This window comes from Molossus molossus, unplaced genomic scaffold (assembly GCF_014108415.1).
Source record: "Molossus molossus isolate mMolMol1 unplaced genomic scaffold, mMolMol1.p scaffold_m16_p_3, whole genome shotgun sequence".
In the NCBI taxonomy this organism is placed as follows: domain Eukaryota; kingdom Metazoa; phylum Chordata; class Mammalia; order Chiroptera; family Molossidae; genus Molossus; species Molossus molossus.
In genome coordinates this window covers 14,480,604-14,500,607 of record NW_023425366.1, presented here as the reverse complement: position 1 = coordinate 14,500,607, position 20,004 = coordinate 14,480,604, and the positions used below count along the sequence as shown (strand labels likewise).

At 46.8% G+C, this 20,004-nt stretch overlaps 1 protein-coding gene across 1 annotated transcript in view; it reads right to left on the bottom strand.

Moving 5' to 3' along the window:
- Positions 1-4,618, bottom strand: part of ADAMTS12 (ADAM metallopeptidase with thrombospondin type 1 motif 12) — a 262,620-nt gene extending 258,002 nt beyond the window's left edge. The window contains exon 1 of the mRNA XM_036280361.1: positions 4,492-4,618. Coding sequence (XP_036136254.1) covers positions 4,492-4,618 — 127 coding nt within the window. The remainder of the gene's footprint in view (positions 1-4,491) is intronic.
- Between the last annotated feature and the right edge of the window lie 15,386 nt (positions 4,619-20,004).

The window sequence follows — 20,004 nt, the reverse complement described above, 5'->3', positions numbered from 1 at the left end:
GCCAGGTACCCTAAGTCTCTGCTCATTCGATACTCAACCCCATGATACCGAGTATTACCCCCGCTTCATAGGTAAAGAGGCTGAGTCTAAGGAGGGCACAAGCCAAAGCCACTGTGGAACATCACTTGGATGAAAACCTCGTGCTTCCTACTTCAAAATCATGCTCTTGCCACCATACTTCTGTGCATATTCGCCGTTGCACTTGGCAGAGAATATAACGTAGAGGTAATAGCACTGGCCTGGCAATGCTGATCCACAAGCAAAGAACTGCCCGACTTCTTCGAGAGGCCTCCGCTTGCTCAGCAGTAAGTGGAGATAAGAGTTGCCTCTTCGTCAGGCAGAGTAATGGGAGATAAGACAGGCTTTGCCTCTTGATGTCCTTGCAAAGAAGGCAACCAAGCCAGGTCTGCCCACAGGCGAGGCTGGAAATAGGAGGCCATGGACAGAATGTGCTTAATGTTGGTGACCCGACTCCATCTGCCTCATGCATGCCCTGGGCATGACAACAGTATCTACCTCCCAGCGTGGTGTGAGGATCCAACGTGCTAATATAGGCGATAGACGAATAGATGTAGAACAGCGCCTGCGTAGCGCTCACTGGCTATCACTGGTACTAAAGACAGAGACGGCCACCAGTGATCTCTGTGGCCATAAATACAGGTAACTTCCAAGCAGAGAGAGGGGAGAAGCCCCCACTCACCTCGGCTTCCTCTCAGTGGGAGTTTCGTTTGGAAGACCAGGTAGCTCTAACCGTGGTCAATAGAAAGCAGAGTTCAGAGGGACTGCGATAGGGATGGAGAAAGAAGATGTCAGGAAATAACAACAGCTCCTAACTTTTACCATCTCTATGGCCAAGCAGCACAGCATTGAGACTACACCAACTTGATTGTGTCCAATGCTCCCAGTTCTAAGGGGTAGGTCTTATTTCTTTTGGTTTTGGTTATTGTTTTTTTTTAATTCTCACCCAAGGATATTTTTCCATTTACCATCAGATAGAGTGGGAGGGAAGGAGAGAGAGAGAAACATTGATGTGAGAGAGACACATCAAGTGGTTGCCTCCTGCACAACCCAACCGAGGTCCATGCGCTTAACCAGAATCAAACCTGCAACTCATTGGTTCGCAGGCCGGTGCTCTAACTGCTGAGCCAAACCGGCCAGGGCTAAGGGGTAGGTATTATTAATAGCATCCCTTGTCTTAGTCTCCATTCCCACCTCTTTAAAAATAATAAGAGGAGTGAGGATTTGTGCTGGGCAGCCTGACCCCAGAGCCCACCCTTCTAAGCTAAGCCCTGACTGCTTCTCGGGGGTCTACCGCCGAGCACCAGATGTCAAGGCTGGGGGGAGGGGGGAGCTGAGACAGCAGTGACATCACAGTCTGCACTAGGGTTTATGAAATGAAATGATAAGCCCTGAACACTTCGATTTGCCGTGTTTCAAATTCAGTTTGAAGCCACACATTCTGAGACTTCGTGAGAACTGCGTGAAGCCTGTGGACACAAGCAAAACACTGACTGGTCTTCCACCTCTGCTCCAAGAAAGGACAGGTGAGCGCAGGCACCCACCGGTTTTTATATATTTGAGGTTGTATCTAGGATGATTCTTCATATTTATTTCTATCTTTGAGAGCAACTGAATTTCTAAGACTCCTCACGGAAAGGGGCGATGAAATTCCTACAATGGAAGTTTATTTCCGTAATTATCTTCCACAGATTGTTTTAACCTTTCCATTGTATTTTTATTATAGAAAACCACTTGTGTGGTAACACCGTGAAGACTCGTACTAGTCCCCTCAGAGTTGTAAAATACACCACAGGAGGTTGATCTGCTCACCAACGCCATGATTAACCTGCGGAGCATAATTGCTCATGACTGTGCACACACATAAAATATCAAAACTGTGAAGTCTCATCTTACATCAAGAAAATACCCCACATCATTGTCTTCTTGCAGCATTGGTGTTTTGCAAATGGCACAAGTGCATGATTATAACATGTGTTGAAACATAGGGCAACATTCCACACTCTTGCACAAATCTGCACAGCCCGGGGCAGGTCTCCAACATGGGACCAAGTGCTCACCCCACTGATTCCATGGGGCTGTCGGGAGCAAGAGAGGTAACAGAAGTGACGGGGACTTGTAAACAGTCCCAGGAACAACACACCTGAGGGGACAGCTCTGTCTAGAGAGAGCGGTGTGTACAAGGCAAACACTTCCCATGTTCGATCCTCGGCTGGGAGCCCATGGAAGTCATTGCACAACTGAGCAATGTGGAAAGTATACTGAGCAAAGTTTGTCAAGTCTGCCTGTTTCTAGTCCCAGAAAGGATCGGATTTATCTCCACACTCCGTCCTTGGTCTAAAATTCTGACTCTGCTCGACCGTTAGACCTAGAAGAAACCTTAGCAGTTACCTAAGTTCTGAATGAGTTTCTAGCTATGGGACCCCCCACCCCACCCCACCCCACCCCTGCCCCAGTGAAATAGCAGATGGCAGGTGCTCAGTGAATCCTTGTGGACCAACAGACTGACCACCTAGACTGCCCATTCCTCATCTGGGCAGTGGGAGAGGGGTGGGAGAGGTGATATCTAAAGTAATTTGTCAGTTTAAATGTTCAGAATTTGGGTGCGATTCAGAACTGTTGTCGGAGTTCCAGTGGAAGTCTAAGGAGACCGGCTCATCCGGACGCAAACCCAGGTCATCCTACGCCTAGGAAGACTCAAAATGTCCGTGTCCGCCTAGTTTGCCCTCTCAACTTAGTCCCAAATGAAACTCTGCTCAGAAATTTCTCTTTTGCCTAAAATGTAGATGAAAGACAAATATTTTGGTGAAAAGTCTTTTAAAATCTGATTTTTTTTTTTTAGTACCTACACATCGCTAATAAGCTCGGAGCGTTTGACAGCTATTTTCCAATGTCAGACTCTCTGTGCATGTAACCCAAAAGGTGACCAGGGTGACCAGAGAGCAGAAAGTGAGGCCCTGGGCTGTGTGCTCCACACTCGGCTGAATTCCCTCACAAAGAAGACAGAGCGGGCAGAGCTGCAGCCAGCCCAGGAGAATGTGTGTCTTTGAACCAAGCCATCTCCAAGTGCCCTGGGAAGGGCTCGGAGGCTTTGTTTGTGCTGCCACAGAAGAGAGACTTTTCACAAAAGAGCTGTTTTTCAAAGAACAACAAACGCTGCTATTTTAAACTTGGGGGTAGGAGATTGTATCTGGACCGTTTACACAAGCGAGTGCTGGCTGCCTGACATCCAACCCCAGGGCCACAGGCTCCAGCTTCCAAAGAAAGCAGAGACTGGTTTCTGCTGCCTCTCGAAGGCTCGGCAGGTGAGCGCTCCCGCAGTTCTGAGCTCTGCAACGCAGGCAGAAATCCCTGAGTGGAAATCCTGGGAAGGGTGGGCTGGAGAAGTCTGCCACCCAACTGGTCTTGGGGATCAAAGGGAAGCTATGGAAACTTCCCAAGACTTGAACACAGTCAGCAGACAGGACTTAGTGGACGCTGAGCCAGCGAGTGCTCCGCGCCTGTGTGTGCATGTCTGTCACTGCTATTGGGCAATGCTGCTTGATGGTAAGATGCCAGCCTCTGGCGCCAGGCAACCTCACCGCACCACTAGCCGGCCCATAAACTCTCCACGTGTCAGGTGCCTCGTGGATAAAACGGAGACAGCAAAGATGGTCCCTGCATCTGGGAGGCTGTCGTGGGTGGTCGATGGGAGGACACACACGGGGTGCTGGTGCACGGAACACCCTGTTTTCTCCCAGAGGCCGTGAACTCCCCACCAAACCGGAAAGTGTCTCTGAGCCTTCCAAGTCCAGTAAAACAGCAGTACTACCTTCTAGGGTGTTAGGTTTAAAACTAATTCACAGCAACAACAAATGGTCTATCACAACTGCTCCAGTGCTCTCTGTGGCCTTAGGAGCTTCACAAAATGCAGAAAGAGACGCAGCTGGCTGTGATCGGGAAGGCAGGCCCCCGGAAAGGTGAGCCCCCAAGGTGGTAAATTTTCCCCAAAAGAACTGTTATTTTAAAGCGCAGCCCTAAATCTTTCCAGGAAACCAAAACACAGCCAAGCTCACCCAGCAGGGGGGCGGAATCACATTTCCCTTTCCAGACCAGCGTTTAAAACACATGAGAAACGCTGCAACGTCTGCCAGGGGCCAGCTGGAACTTTTATAAAAAAAAATCATTTTCCGTGTTCAGAATCTGAAAAGTAGGGGCTGAAACAGGGCGGCTTTACCCACACAAAAGAGAGAAGTGGGGGTGACCATCTACCTCTGGAGCCCTGGCTGCAGCTGCAGCAGGAACTCAGCTTTCAGTGCGAATTAAGGAATCACCACCTGGACACTGGATTCCGAGAGCTCCCAGCTCCGAGGTCCTCACACCCGCGGAAGGCTCTGCAGAGTTCAGCCGCGAGGGGGAGGGAAAAGGGAGCCCCCAACTTTGCACACGTTGTACCAGTAGGGTTTTCAAAGGAAAGAAAGAAAAGCCACCAACCTTGCCTCCTGTCGGGGAAGCGCACCTGGCCGGGCTGCGGGGATCCCCCATAGCACAGGCCCCCAAAGTTCAGGAGCTGAGCCACCACCGAGAGGTTTGCAAGCCAGCTCCTCCGGGCACATGGCATGATTCGGTTGTTGGGGAGAAGAAAGGTCACCAAGTTTTAGCTCTCCGCGTCAGAAACGGAGTCCTCGCCCGTGGCCGTGCGGGGAGACGCCGGGCGCATGGTCCGGGAGCGGCGCGGGAGCGGCGGCAGGGCTGCCCAGGTCGCCCTTCGCTTTTTTAAGCAGAAAGGGGCTAGTTACCTTGATTTCCCCTCCCTCCTCCTGAAAGGGGAGTGATTTCAGCTGACAGCGTCTGTTGGGTGCGGGGTGTGGAATGGCCGGGGCGGAGGGCGCAGCCCACCCCAGATCCCCACCCCTCCTCCTCCCGCGCCCGGCCTCGCAGCCAGCTCTGCGCATCTTCCTCCGGGACTCCCACCCCCGCGCTCCTCCGGCCCCGCCCAGAGCCGGGGCGAGCCGGCCAAATAGGGGAGCCCCGCGGGAGCCACCCTGGGCGGGACTCCTCGAGAGGCCGCGGGCCAGCCCCTCACCAGGCCGAAACAGGCAGAAGATGTGGAGTACAGCGCTGGGTCCCAGGCACCCCATTCCCCCACCTTCCCCAGCTCAGTGCTGCCCCCTTCCCTGCCTTCGTCTTCCCAGTTGGCGAACTTCTAGCATTGCTCACTCCACCGAGACTCCTTAGCTGGTCAGACTGCTCTGGGCTCCTCTTCCAGGGCAGGCGAGGACTCCCATTTGAAAAAATTAATACGTAACTTTTCTCTTTGCCAAGGGAAGCGGTCTGAGCTAATCTGCTAGTTTGACCTTGGACAAGTCCCTTCCTCTGTGCAAAAGGTGATCTGAACAAGTGATATGAGGCACTCCGAGTCTGCAGGTCTCTCTGGTGCTTTCTGCCTTTATACCCCCACCCTCCCTAGCCCATCTCCACTCGCCCAAAAGGAAGCCAGGAGGGTAGAGGAACAAGTCAGCCCAAGAAGGCATCAGTCTTTCTCCAGTGCCCCTGAGCAGGCTGCCCAGGGAGGGAGCGTCTCTTCACATCACTGGGAGAATGCCACAAAGCAGGGAGCTTGCCAGGCATCCTGGGAATTTACCGGGATAATCCAGCCAAGATTTTGCGCCTCTGGACTTAAACAGGCCTCCTTACTCCATTCAGGGGGAATTTGGCCCCGTGTTGTTCTCCATGGCGTCCAGCCAACCATATGTGTTCAGCAGGATGTTCAGGATATCAGTGCCTCTAACCATGCCCAGGGCGGCGGCCCAGGCAAAGCAGTGAGCTATGCGCAAGGTGGTCCTCAGGGGCCTGGGTGGAGAGCCTGCAGAACTTCAGATGGAATGCATACACACCACAGCACTTCAAGGGATATGTGTTAGTTTCCTATGGCTGCCATTACAAAGTCCCATGAATTTGGCAACTTCAAACAACGCAATGTGTTATCTTACAGTTCTGGAGGTCAGAAGGCTGACCTGGGTCTCGCTGGGCTAAAATCAAGGAGATGTTAGCACAGCTGCTCTGCTTTCTGAAGTCTCCAGGGAAGAACCGGTTGTCTTGCCTTTGCCGTCTTCTGAGGTTGCCCTGCCTCATTCTTTGGTTCATGGCCCTCTTTGCCCATTTTCAAAGCCAGCAATGCCAGCTGAGTCTCTCATGTCACATTACCCTGTCACTATCCCTTTTCCCTCCCTTTCCACTTCTAAGGACCCCTGTGGTTACATTGGGCCACCAGGATCAACCAGGGTAATCCCCTCATCTTAAAGTGAGCTCATCAGCAACCTTAATTCCAGCTGCAGCCTTTATCCCCAACATGTAATATAACATCTTATGCAATGTCATCATGGGCCATTCATAAAATGGCTGGAAAAGGCAAGAAAATCAGTAAGGTAGGAAATCAAAACTGTGTGCTACCTGATAGGCTTCTAGGAGAAGGACAGGCATCTCTGTGGAATCTCTGCCAACGATGCACAGCCCGTCTCGGAGCGAGGAAACAGCAGGCAAAGGGAAACTGAGGGAGAGTCTACAAACAACTGGCTTTTTCTCTTCCAAAGGCCATGAAAGTCAAAGGAAAACTATTCCAGGTGAAAGGAGACGGAGAAGATGTGACAAGTCAGTGCAGCCTGAAATCAGATCCTTTGTTACAAAGGACATTGTTGGAACAATTAGTGAAACTTGAAAGGAGAGAGGGGATTGCAGGGTCTTACGATATCCCTGCGAATTTCCTGATGATGATGTTGTGATTATGTAGAAGTCATTGTGTGTCAGAGATACAATTACAGTGTTTGAAGGGGTGGGGCATCTCATTGACAACTTGCTCCCAAATGATTCAGAACACAGAATGTTCTTTTTTTTTTTTTTTTTAACTTCCCTTCCAGCTTTTCTGTAAATCAGAAATTGTTCTACATTTTAAAAAATCATAGAGTGTAACAGTCTGTTCTCATTCTTTAAAGTAATTTAACACTTGGCGGAGGTGCTATAGAATTGGAAATTAGAGATGCCTAACGATGAGAAGTTAGCAGACCATGAACTGTTCATGTTTGATGCTCTCTGAGCTCCCAAGCTGACAGCTGTGGATGTCACCATTAGCAGACTTGTCCTCTATTGGTCCTGAAACACATGGCCACCAGCCCCTTTATTTTATTCTGCCTTAAAGATTAAGTCTGAATTTAAGAAGAGTGCCATCTATTGTTCCCAGGGAGAGGAAGAAATTGGAGATGACATGCATCACGGAAATTTGGAATGCTACTGCCTTAGCAAAAAGAGAATACTTCATTCATTCATTCGACAATGGTTATTGACTGCCTATTATGTCGACACGTTAGAAATGTAGCAATGAACAAACGAGTCAAAGTCTCTTTCCTCATGCTTGCACAGGCTCTAGTTTGGGTTGTGGGAGACAGAGGAATAGAGAGAAACAAACAAGTAAATATGTGATATGTAAGATGGTGATGAGAACAGTGGAGAACCATGAGCAGGCTAACGAGGCAGGGAGTGCTTGAGAGGGTGAGCTCCTGTTTTACAGAAGGGGTTATTTTTAAAAGAGTTATTCGCTTGCTCAAACTGGAGGTAAGGGCGCAAAAGGAGTCCTGGCTCTACATACTCAGCTGCTGAAAGAAAACAAAGAGAGAGAACAGTAACTCCACTCACGAGTACATGCAGCTCAATCAGTGTCCATGAAATTTGACCTGATTAGAGATCCTCACATGGAGGGTGGGGAGGAAGGGATGAACGTACCAAGGAATGTTCACAACCCTAGTTTACCCCACTCTTCATATTTTCTTAACCTATTGAGCTCAGCCGGAGCCTGGGAGTAGCCTGGGTTGGGGTTCTCCTCCCTAGAGGAGCAGACGAGCTGAGTGTCAAGGTCCTGCTCTGGTCCCAGGGGACCACTGCCCTGATATTTATCACTGCTCGTTGGTATCCCCCAGGATCATTGAGACCAGAACATCAGCTGTGCCCCAAGAAACTCTGAAGTGGGTAAAAGAGATTACTTCAGGTAGCAAGAAAGATTTACCATAATAGTACCCACTTTTTTTTCTTTAGTGCCACTGAGGTATAACTGACATGCAATAAGCTGCATGTTTAAAGTCGCAATTTTATATGTTGATGTATATACGCCTGTGAAACCATCACCACCACAAGTGTATCATGCATGTGTGTGTGCATGTGTGAGCGTGTCAAACCGAAGCTTCCTCCTGCCCCTACTGGATCACCCCCAACCACAGATGGCTGCTGTCCTGCTTTCTGTCACAGGAAACTAGTTCAAATTTCTAGAATTTTCTATAAATAGAGTCATACAGTGTGTACTCACTTTTATCTGCCTTTTTTCACTCAGCATTATTATTTGAGATTCATGGATGTTTTGTTTGTCAGCATTTTGCTCCTTCTTATTTCTGCTCCTTCTTATTTCTGCTCCTTTTTATTTCTACTCCTTTTTATTCCTGCATAGTACTCCATTGTATAGATAGATCTACCCCAATTGGACTGTTCATTTACCTTGTCACTAATTTATTGGGAAAATGATGCAGAGAAAACGTGGACACCCAGCCTGAGATCAGGTGGATGGATGGTGCATACTACTATCCACGTCAAAGATCTTTCTTGGAACCAATGGAGCCAGGCCCCTGTGTGACCCAACAGTTGCATTTCAATGGACAGTATATGTTTCCCTTCAAGATAAAGTAACTTTAAAACATACACATCAAAATAACTTTAAAAATGGCTTTGAAGTTAACCCTGGATTAAGATAAAACTTCTCTTTATGGTTTTGTAAAGTCTCAGCAGAGATTTCCCACACTGCCAGATGGGTTAGGTTATCTCCACAGCCGGGAGATGGATATTTGTTGCACTTTGATCCTTCAGAGCACAGAAAAACAGGCTCTGTGCTCTCAGAGACCCTTTCGTGAGACCCAGGGGACAGGTGACTGAGGACTAGATGCCTCTGCTAACACCTGATCCACCCCGGCCATGCCTTCCAGATGGTGTCTGCCAGCTTCGCCTCCTCTGTGGCTTCAGGCCCCCCCACCCACCCCAGCGTTGCAAATAAAACCAACTCACACGACGAGTGGCCTGTTCTGCTGTCCTGCTGAATCTTCACGTCTCCTAGCAGGCCGAGAGCCGAGAGTCGTAGTGGCTCAGTTCCCTGCTTCCTGCAGTAAATCAGTGGCCGTGATCAGATCAAGGCGAGGGTGAGAGGGGCGATGTGTGTACAGATGGACTGATGGAGTCTGTGAAACCTGGTGTGAGAAAACTAAGTACACGAGGTGCGTTTACTGAGCACGTGGGATCGTGTGCAAGGCAGAGAGAAGTGTGCAAAGGCCTCGCAGGAAGAAGTGATGTTATCCAGTGGCGAACTGGGTGGCCAGCTGCTGCTCGTCGGTCAGTGGGGTTGAAGTTAATGAATCTTATGATTTATTACGATGGATTTTCCACTTGATTACAGACTGTGGGTACAGGGATTGTGTTTTATTCTTTTCTGTGTTCTCTCACAGATAAAAATGATAAATGGATATTTGATCAGAGGATGGGTGTGGGTGGGTGACTTAGTGGAGAATGTTCTGAGGAATAATCTACTTTGAGACTAAGGAGACACCCTCTGTTCCTAACTCTACCTGAACTTGGGAAATAGATTCTGGTTTTTTATTGTTGTTTTTTTGTTTGTTTTTTGTGGGTTTTTTTTTTTTTTATTATTCCTCACCCGAGGATACTTTTCTATTTATCATCAGACAGAGTGGGAGAGAGGGAGAGAGCGAGAGACAGAGAGAAACATTGATGTGATAGAGTCACATTGACTGGTTGCCTCCCACACAACCCAACCAGGGCTGGGGACGAACCGCAACCGAGGTACATGCCCTTGACAAGAATCGAACCCGAGACTCATTGGTCCGTGGGCCAACGCTCTAACCGCTGAGCCAAACCAGCCAGGGCAGATTCTGATTTTAGTATTAGACTGGTCCCTCCTCTTTTTGCCCTCAGGGATAAAATACACTCCTTGTAGATTTGCTTACAGCAGTGGTTCTCAACCTTCCTAATGTCGCGGCCCTTTAATACAGTTCCTTAACGTTGTGGCGACCCCCAACCATAAAATTATTTTTGTTGTTACTTCATAACTGTAATTTTGCTACTGTTATGCCTTAGGAGACCCCTGTGAAAGGGTGGTTCAACCCCCAAAGTGGTCGCGACCCACAGGTTGAGAACCACTGGCTTACAGCGAACGAAACTGTTTAAAGCACCAGTCACTACAACAAGGAGAGGGTCACTAGCATTGGCCTACGGGACACTTGTTAGAGCTGAAACCCTGTACGTGCCTCCGCAGAAGGCGGGGCATTGGCCATGTTCTGAGCCCCCTCTCTGCACGTGGTTCTGGCTCCAGCCAATATTCCTTCATCTTGGAATATTGACCAGAGAAAGGAGCCAATGGCAGGCACTCTGCTGGGCGCATTGGGCAAGTGAGAGACCCACTCCCAGGTCTGTACACAGCTGTATTGAGGGGGAGGGGATATGAGAAGCATAATTTACTTCAAAGTATTTCATTATCAATAATATTAGTATTGTTACTTTTCATTTACACCCCAGGGAAAAAAAGAATATAAACCTTGAGGACAGTTAGGCAATGTTTCATCAAAAGCTCACACACGAGTCAGCAACTAAAAGTCCTTTAACTGTCTTTATCTGTGATTGACACCAGACGTTTCTCCACTGGAATATGGACGCGATGTGGCTCGATGACGATGCTGTAGAGACACTCCCCAGCCTTGACCAAACGGGATATAAATATCTAGCCAAAGTGATTTCCGTTGTCAACCTCGACGGACTAACAGAAATGCGACTTGCTCTCTCAACTTAAACAACTAAAAAAATAATGGGTAAAAGATATGAAATAACGGTTTTCAGACAACCAACAACGAGCAGCAGAGCACAGACCCTGAGAGAAGGCAATCAAGTGACGTGAGCCCTACAGCTGCTCGGCTTACTGCCTAGAGAGTGTTCCCTGGTCGCAGTGCAGGGACCCCGGACAGCTCAACGGTGTCCTTGAGTTAAGGAGGCAGTTACGCCAGAGTAGCTAGGTGTTTTCAGGACAGATTATAGAAGAGGGGAGACCTGCCCGGACAGGAGAAAGATGCGTTCAGAGAGAGTTCCAGAGATTTGTAGCGGATTCCCTCAAGCCCTTGACAGAGACCTGCTCAGCCCGTGCATGGGAATAAACCCTCTGAAGCAGGAGGAAAGAGAAAACTCTGGAAAGCTTCCGACAGGACACGTCCAGTGATGATGGAGGGCCAGGAAGAGTTCGCTCTCCCACCAGTCAGCTGAGAGAAACCTTGTCACGCACAAGGCATCAGGATGATTCTGCCTCAGTGGTGGGGCAGAATTAGACCTGCAGTAAAGGCTGTTCTGGTCTCACCTTCAAAAGGACCAAACTGTTTACAAGTAGCAAATGTGACCCAACACCGAGTGCAAGGATATTTAAAGAGTACCAAACTATCGAGCACACAAGGTAAAATTTACAATGACTGTCATGTAACTAAAATTAAGCCCTGGCCAGTTTGGCTCAGCGGTTGGAACATCGGCCTGCGGACCAGAGAGTCCCAGGTTCGGTTCCCATTAGGGGCATGTACCAAAAAAAAAAAACTAAAAGGATCAGGTAGGCAAAGCAAGAAAATGCAGTTCAAAATGAGGAGAAAAGCCAGTCAATAGAAACACATAGAATCAGTAGATGAGGATATTTTTTAAGTTATTATAATTACATAGGTTGAAGAAGGTAGAAGAAGGCATGAGCATGTTGAGGAGAGATATAAAAAACACTCAAATCAAACTTCTAGGGTTTAAAAAAACAACATCTGGAATGAAACTACACAACATAGTATCCATAGCTGAACACCGCAGAAGAAAACATTAGTGAACTTGAAGACAGATGCTTTACAAAAAGAAACCCACAAAGAGAGACTTGAAAAGAAAAAAACCCACTGCATCAGGGAGCTGTAGAGAAACTACAAGTAATCTAACAATATACATGAAATTGAAGTTCACTAAAGGATAGAGAGGAACTGAAAATGACATGCTTCTTTGAAACCTGGTAAAAGGTGATGGGGAGGGCACCATGATCATCTCTTACCCACCCCCAACAAAGATGGAAGTAGGAAGAGCGCAGGGGCTGATGCTCGAAAGCATTCCTCGCTGACTCTGTAGATGCTGGGCCTAGGTGTGAATGCTCCACTGGCTCCTAAGGCCCTGAGTGCACAGAGCAAGGAAAGGAAAGGAAATGCCAACTCCAAGCTGAATATGAAGCAACTGGGAGAATGTGGGAATGGACGCTCTCATTTCACCCCCGATTATCCCAGCAAGCCTAGAAGTTAACAGGTAATTAAGATGACCAGTGCCATCCTCAAAACAAACAAAACAAAAACAAACAGGGAATATAGAGCCATGGTTTATAGCCTTGGCCACACGTAAGAATATCCTGGAGAACTTTGCAAAAATAACATCTGGATCTCACTCTAGACCCATTCAATCAGAATTCCTAGGGGAAGAACCCACAGATGTGTTTAAGCTCCTCAGGATATGCTAAGACTCCTCAGGATAAGCTAGAGAAACAAAGCATCAACAGGATTTTCTGCCACAGAAATTTTGCTTCATTCATTGTTGTTGTTGTTTGTTTTTTATTGCTCTGATGGGCATTCAGAATCTTAGAAGGGAAAGTGATCAGTACCCACCCTCCTCTCACACTCTTGTTAGCTGAGCTTCCTTCAAGGGGAAGGGTGGCTTACAGGTTTTTTGTTTGTTCGTTTTTATGTTTCAGATTAGGAGTGGAGGAAAAGCAACTTCTTTGTTTTAGAACAGTGATTCTCATACTTTAGTTCATCAAGATCACCTGCAGAGCTTACTACACCCTAGATTGCTGGGCCCCATCTGCAGAGGTTCTGTTTCAGAGGGTCTGGGGTGTGGCCTGAGAATTTACATGTCTAACAAGCTCCCAGGTGCTGCTGCTGCTGCTGGGACCACATTTTGAGAACCTCTGTTTTAAAGGGAAGTGGGTGATGGCTCTTTCTTACTGAAAGAATCTGAGTTTCAATAATTAAAGAAGGAAGTGCCCAAGCCCAGGAGATGGAGAACCTTAGGAATGGGGATAGGAGGAAGGTTAGAGATGTCAGAAGAGGTTCAGAGCATCCCAGAGCAAAGATGACTACATATAAGGATATCTTGGGCCATAACATTGAGATACTCCACCAAGGACACCAGGGCTGAGCTCAGCATGAAAACCAAAGCCAGCAGTGGAGCCGCCCAGTTTGTTAGGCCGCTCAGACCTGGACACGCAACAGCAGCAGTGGGCCACATGGCTCAAGGACCAGGGCCCTCCCCTCTTCTCCCGACTGCATGAGCCTCGGGTACAACCCCAGTGAAGAGCAGGAAGCCTCCCAAGTTGACTGGTCTTGACTTCTCTCCAACTTAGTCAGAGGAGCCTTAAGCCAGGTTCAATTTTTTTTTAGAAAAAGAATGAAATGTGACATTATTTGCTCTCAGAATGTAACCCAGGCTTGTTTTAATACCTTCTGATGAATCAAGTTCCCATTAACTAGTTAATGGCCGAGCTGTGAGTGTGTGGAACATGAGGAGAGGGCCTGGAGAAGCTTTTGAAACAGTTTACAGATCATGGCAGGGTATTCCAACCAGGAATTGCTTTCTTATTGTTAAAATAATGTTAGTGGTTAATAAATAAATGGAAGTAATGACTCACCCATGGATTCAAGCTGCATATAATTTTCCAAGCACCATGTCAGGAACTGAGTATACCAAACCAAGGTGGCTCAAACATGGAATCTAACTCTCAAGAGGTTTAGAAGAGGGGTAGATGTTTATTATGGTCTGTCTGAGACAGTCATAAGCACTATAATAAATGTTCATGCGACATCCTACGGGAACACAGAAAGGGTGACTAATCCTCTCTACGAAATAGTAGAAATAACAAAATCTTCCAAAATTGAAATAATGTGTGGATTGAGCCCCAAAGAACAATCAGATCGCCAGTCAGACCACAGGGATAGAAGAGAAATGCCCATTTAGGCAAAGAGAAAACAGTGAACAAAGAAGAGGTAGGGAGGTTGCTTTCCCAGCTATGGGGATGACTAGTGGGTAAGGCGGTGCCATTCAGCATTAGGGATGTTGCGGCTGGTGAAGAGTTGACAGCTGTGGTGTAATAGAAGGTGGGACCAACCTGAGAAGACCCCATATTCATATTCATCTGGTGTGAGCAAGTATAACAGTAGAAGTTTTTTAAAATGTTCATATATCTCCATACCTACTGGCTAACCTCTTGCCCAAGCCCCCTGAGTACCCCACCCTGGGCAGCTCTGTTCTCTCTTGAGACCCCCCTCCCCTCATCTCTCTATGTTTTAGCAACTAGAAGATTAACCCTGGACATGACATAGCAGAACCCTCTACATATTTCTGCTCTTATGTTTAATGCGTCCATACTTCTTTCTTTGAAATTAATTTATTTGTCTTTCTCTTGTATTGTGAGTTGGAAGCTCAGGTCATTGATGTTTAAGCCTTCTTTTAAAAAAATATGCACTTACAGCCATAAATTTCCCTCTAAGCACTGCTTTAATTGCATCCCACAACATTTGATGTCATATTTTTATTATGATTTACTATATACTTTCATAATTTATTTTATAACATTCTATACATGTTAGTTCTTCTGTAATCATGGGTTGTTCAAAAATGTGTTCATACTTTTGAAACATTTGAGGACTTCTAGTTATCATTCTTATTGAGTTCTAGTTTATTTCCACTGTGCTCAAAATAAATGTTCTGTATGATTTCAACCCTTTGAAATTTGTTAAGACTTGACTCCAGCCCAGTATGTGGCCTATTTTGGTGAATGTTCTATGTATACTTGAAGAAAGTGTGTATTTTCTGGTTGTTGAGAACAGAGTGAAGAACTCACCCTTAGAGTGGGCACCTTCTGGGGTTTTGACTGAAAGCCTGGGCTATTTTCTAGTTCCTCTCCACTTTACTAGGCTTGAACTTCAATCTCTGTTCCCCATCACTGCGTAGTTGTTCAAATGGCTGCTCAGCTGAGTAGCCCTTCAAATCCTGTTTTCTGCTGGATATTTTGACAACCTGCCACCCTACTGTGAGCCATTAAAATGATCCCAGTGATCATATTGTTGTATAACTTCCCTCTCTTTGAGTGTGGACTGGACTTACTGACTCATCTCTGAAGACTAGAATATGGCAGAAGTGATACTTCCGACATTAGGTTATAAAAAGACTAGCTTCCATGCTGAGTTCTCCCTCTCTCGTCACTCACCCTGGTGCAAACTAGCTGCAATGCTGTGAATCAGCCCTGTGAGAACTCCGCATGGTGAGAGATCAAGGTCTACCAACACCCAAGTGAGTGAACTGAAAGGCACCCTCCTCACCTTGCCACTAAAGCCTTCTTTCAGATAAAACCTCAGCCCTGCCTGGCCCTTGTGGCTAAGTGGATTGAGCATCGTCCCATGGACTGAGGGGTCCCAGTCGATTCCCCATCAGGGCACATGCCTGGGTTTCAGGCTCAATCTTCAGTAGGGGGCGTGCAGGAAGCAGCCTATCAGTGTGAGATGTTTCTCTCGCACATCGATGTCTCTCTCTGTTTCTAAAAAAACAAACAAATAAACAAACAAAAAACTCAGCCCCAGTTGATAGCTTGACTGCAACTTCATGAGAGACTGTGAGTTGCTGACATTATGCTGCATCCAGATTCCTGACCTACAGAAACTGAGATAAAAATTGTTGTTTTACACCATAAAGTTTTGACATAAATTGTTATTCATCAAGAGATGACTAATACATAGAGAAATGACAAAAGAATGAGAATTAGATGAACTTAGGAGTTTTTCAGTTTGGGGGAGATTTGCTTTTATTCTTGGGGACACACTAACAGGACCTACTCGCCTGGGTTAGATTGAACATGAAAAACAAAGAGTTACTCTTGGGTCTAGCTTGAACATCTAAGTGAGCAGTGATGCCATTTAATAAAACTGAAAAATCAGCAGCCAGCTAGAACTGTAAAGTAGCAGTTACACATAAAATTCTGGGGCTCTGAGGATTAAGGGCTAGAAATCAGATTTGCAATAATAATAGTATCAACCTAAACCTTGTGAGCATTAGGTGATATAATGCACATAAAACTTCTTTTTTTTTTTAATGAGATTTATTCTTTTTTGTTTTGTTTTGTTTTTTTCCTCACCCGAGGACATTTTTCTATCCTTTGTACAGACAGAGTGGGAAGGAGAGAGAGGAAGAGAGAGAGAGAGAAACATCGATGTGAAAGGGACACATCGAGTGGCTGCCACCCGCACAACCAACCAGGGCCGGGGACAAACTGCAACCGAGGTACATGCCCTTAGCGGGAACCGAACCCAGGTCTCTCTGGACCGCAGGCGGACGCTTTAACCGCTGAGCCAAACTGGCCAGGGCCAGATAAAACTTCTTGTACCGTGCACACAGTTGTTATCTATAGCAGGTAGAATTGTGTCCCTCAAAAAGATATGTTCAAGTTCTAGCCTCTGGTACTGGTGAATGTGACCTTGTTTGGAAGGAGAGTCTTTCAGATGTAATTAATTAGGATGAAGTCATTGAATTATAGCAGACCCTAATTCAGTGACCAGTGTCCTCGTAAGGAGAAAAAACAGAGACACAGACACACACACAGAGGAGACTGTCACCTGAAGACAGAGACAGAGATGGGAGAGATGCAGCTACAGACCCAGGGTTTGCCTTAGAACCCCAGAAGTTAAGAGGGAGGCATGGGATGCTTTCTTCCCCAGACTCTCCAGAATAAACCAACTCTAGAAAGACCTTAATTTCTGACTTCTAGCCTCTGGAATATTGAAAGAATAATGTTCTGTTGTTTTCAATAATCTCATTTGTGGTCATTTGTTTCAGCAACCCTGGGAAAAGAATACAGTGTCCAAATAGATGTGTAATGTGAATGATTATCAGTGCTTCAATTATTATTCATATTGTATCATTGTTGTTGTTGTATCTTCAAACACCTACCACATTGCTTTGCACACAGTAGGAACTCAGGTCATAAGTGTGTGGAGTAACAGAGCTGTGCTGTTGGCGTCTGGCAGCCCTCCGAGAGCCGCACTTGGGAACAGCCTCTCCGAGGGCTCAGTCTGAGTGGTGCTGGCTAGTACTCAAGGCCTGGCAGACCTCAGGAGCTCATGGCACTCCAGCAATGAAGAAAATGTCACCTGTCAGTCTTAAATGTGATTTTAGTGAAATTTAGCAAAACCCCCTTCTGTTCCTTTGCTTCTAATCCCAGTGTGTGATAAATCATTGGACATTAATTGTTCTTTGGTATTTAAATATTCTTACATGGAATGTTAGATAAGAAATATAAGTTCAGATGTTCCCAAACTTGGGGAGGGGGGAAATTAGTTTCACCTGAAGAATGTATTTAAAATGTAGATTCTTGGGCCCCTTTCCAACTCCACTGAGAATCAGAATCTCTGGAGCTGGTTTAGGGCTGGGAGGAGGCGGCAAGCTCCCCAGCCAACTCTGATGTCACCCGCTCAGCACCTGTCCTCAGAGTATTTGAAAAGCACAATTCCTCCCATATACAGATGAGGAAACTGAGGCAAAGGGCTTTAGGGTATACCCTAGGCTTCCTTGTTTTTAACAGCACCTTGAAATATTAGAAAGAAAGAGAGAGGAATTTAATAGAGAAATAACTAATAAAAATTGAAGGGAAAATTGAGCTTGAAGGTGGGGTTATTAAAACATAGAAAAGAGGTGTCCACAGAAGCAGCCGGTTGAGGAATAATCAGGGCAGAGCTGAACTTTTTCATATTAGAACTGATAGAAGTGGGTGGTTTTGTTTTGTTTTTGCTTTTACTAAAGCCCTGGCGCCCCCTAGCAGAAAAGATAAGCAATCCAGAATCGACTCTGAAACTGGTCTCTTGCTTTAGAATCAAGACGGTTTCCTTTTCCCTTCATATGTTTTGGGTACCATGTTTCTTTTTTACTAATTTTTTTCCTATCTCCTCTGATTTAAAGTCCCAACTTCCTTATCTCTGTAAGAACTGAGGACAATTATGTTTAAGATACTTTTGTCTCAGTTTAGTTCTAGACAGTGAGGAAAACATTTCAAATTTCTTAAATCCATCCCCAAAAGTGTGATATACACTAGAGCAGTTGAGCTGTCATCGAAATAAACCACAATTTGAGAAGTAATTAAAATAGTTTACTCTAGTTCCCTTTGCCCAAAGGACTACAGAAGATTCCTTAGAATTTACTTCCTTTGGTCTGAAGAGCACCTGGTAAAGAGTTCTTGTCATAATAGTGGTGGAAATAGGGAGCTGGTGGTCCAAAGCAGCCCTGTGGAACCCTTTATTCCAACAGCATCAAGGCAAAGAGAGTGCGGATGTATGTTTATTGAGGAGCGTTGGGCTGAGAGCCAGACAGATGGTGTCTCATGTCTATGAACTCGGCTCATCAATTTTATGCTCTACTTTAGCTTCAGTTTTTAGAATATACCAAAGCAGAGGGCAACACTTGAACCCAGATTTTTGTTGTTGTTGTTGTTTATTTTGTTTTGTTTTTTGTTAATCCTCACTTGAGGACATTTTCCCATTGATTTTCAGATGGAATGAAAGGGAAGGAGGGAAAGAGGGAGAGAAACATTGATGTGAGAGAGACATATGACTGGTTGCCTCCTGCAGGACCCAGACCAGAGCCCGGATTCGAACCCGAAGCCCAGGTACATGCCCTGGACCAGGAATCTAACCTGAGAACCTTTGGTCTATGAGCCCACACTCTAACCACCAAGCCAAACAGCCAGGGCTGAGCCCAGAGCTTTACTATGTGAAGATCCTTTGAAAATCCTAACAATCACAGACACCAGTTACAGTGGCCAGCTAATTGAAGCAGGCAATGTGAAGTTTGTGTTTGTTTGTATATTCAGTAAGAGCCCATCGTCTGATTTATGGTCTGAACATGAAAAGAAGCCATGATCAATGCTTTTTAAAAAAAATGGGCAGGAGATCGTGCACTTTTAGAATCACACTTCATCAAATTTCAAAGATAAAATGGGAGTGAGGAAGAAAATAATTCTAACAGAAATGTTTGGGAATAAAAAAGGAAGGGATCACAAAACAAAGCAGACTACTTTAAACAACATAGGAAAATAAAAAGTTAGACAATTTCCTCCTGAAACTTGGAAGAAGAAAGGGGGAGTTGGCAGGTGGACCCTGCCTGATGCCCACCTCTCCTCCTCCTCCCCTGCGGCGGGCGGCGGGCGGCGGGCGGCGGGCGCGGCGAAGTTCAGCACCTCGGAAAGCGCCCGTCTCACTCCCTAGGGTTTACGCATGCTCCTTGGGAGCCCTCCGCCTAGGTTTTGCGGTGCGAGCATAACTCCCGCGAGTGCCGCGGGCAACTCACTGGGAGTTGAGAGCTGCGGAGAGACCGAGACGCGAGACAGCGAGGGCGACATCGACAGACCTCCAGAGAGTCAGAGCGAGGTAGACGGATCTCTTCGATGTCCCTTTTTCTCTCAAAGACAGAAACCTCATTCAAGCTGCAGAAGAAACCGACAAAGGTACTTGAAAGAGAAGGAGCGGCCCCCAGTAGCGGTCCTGAGCGCCGGATGGGTTGGGCGCCAGTGTCCCACTGACAGCGCGAAACCCGGAGACTCCCATCTTGGCCCCAGAACCCTTGGAGGCCGACCGCTCGCCTCGGGGGCTGCTTTCCTCTGCTCTCTAACTCCCCTCCAGAGCCGCCCGAGCTCCACTCCCGTGCCCAGACCTGCGCTGCGCGCCGGCGATGCGCTTGGCACTCTGCTCCTAGTCGCTGTCTTTAGCTGCTGCATTGAAAGTCCCCAAGGACGCCCCGCGCCCTCGCCCCGGAACGGAACCCCGGGAGAGCTGGATTCCTTTAGGTCTTGTCCCCCGGAACATAACCTAGTGGCACCTGCAC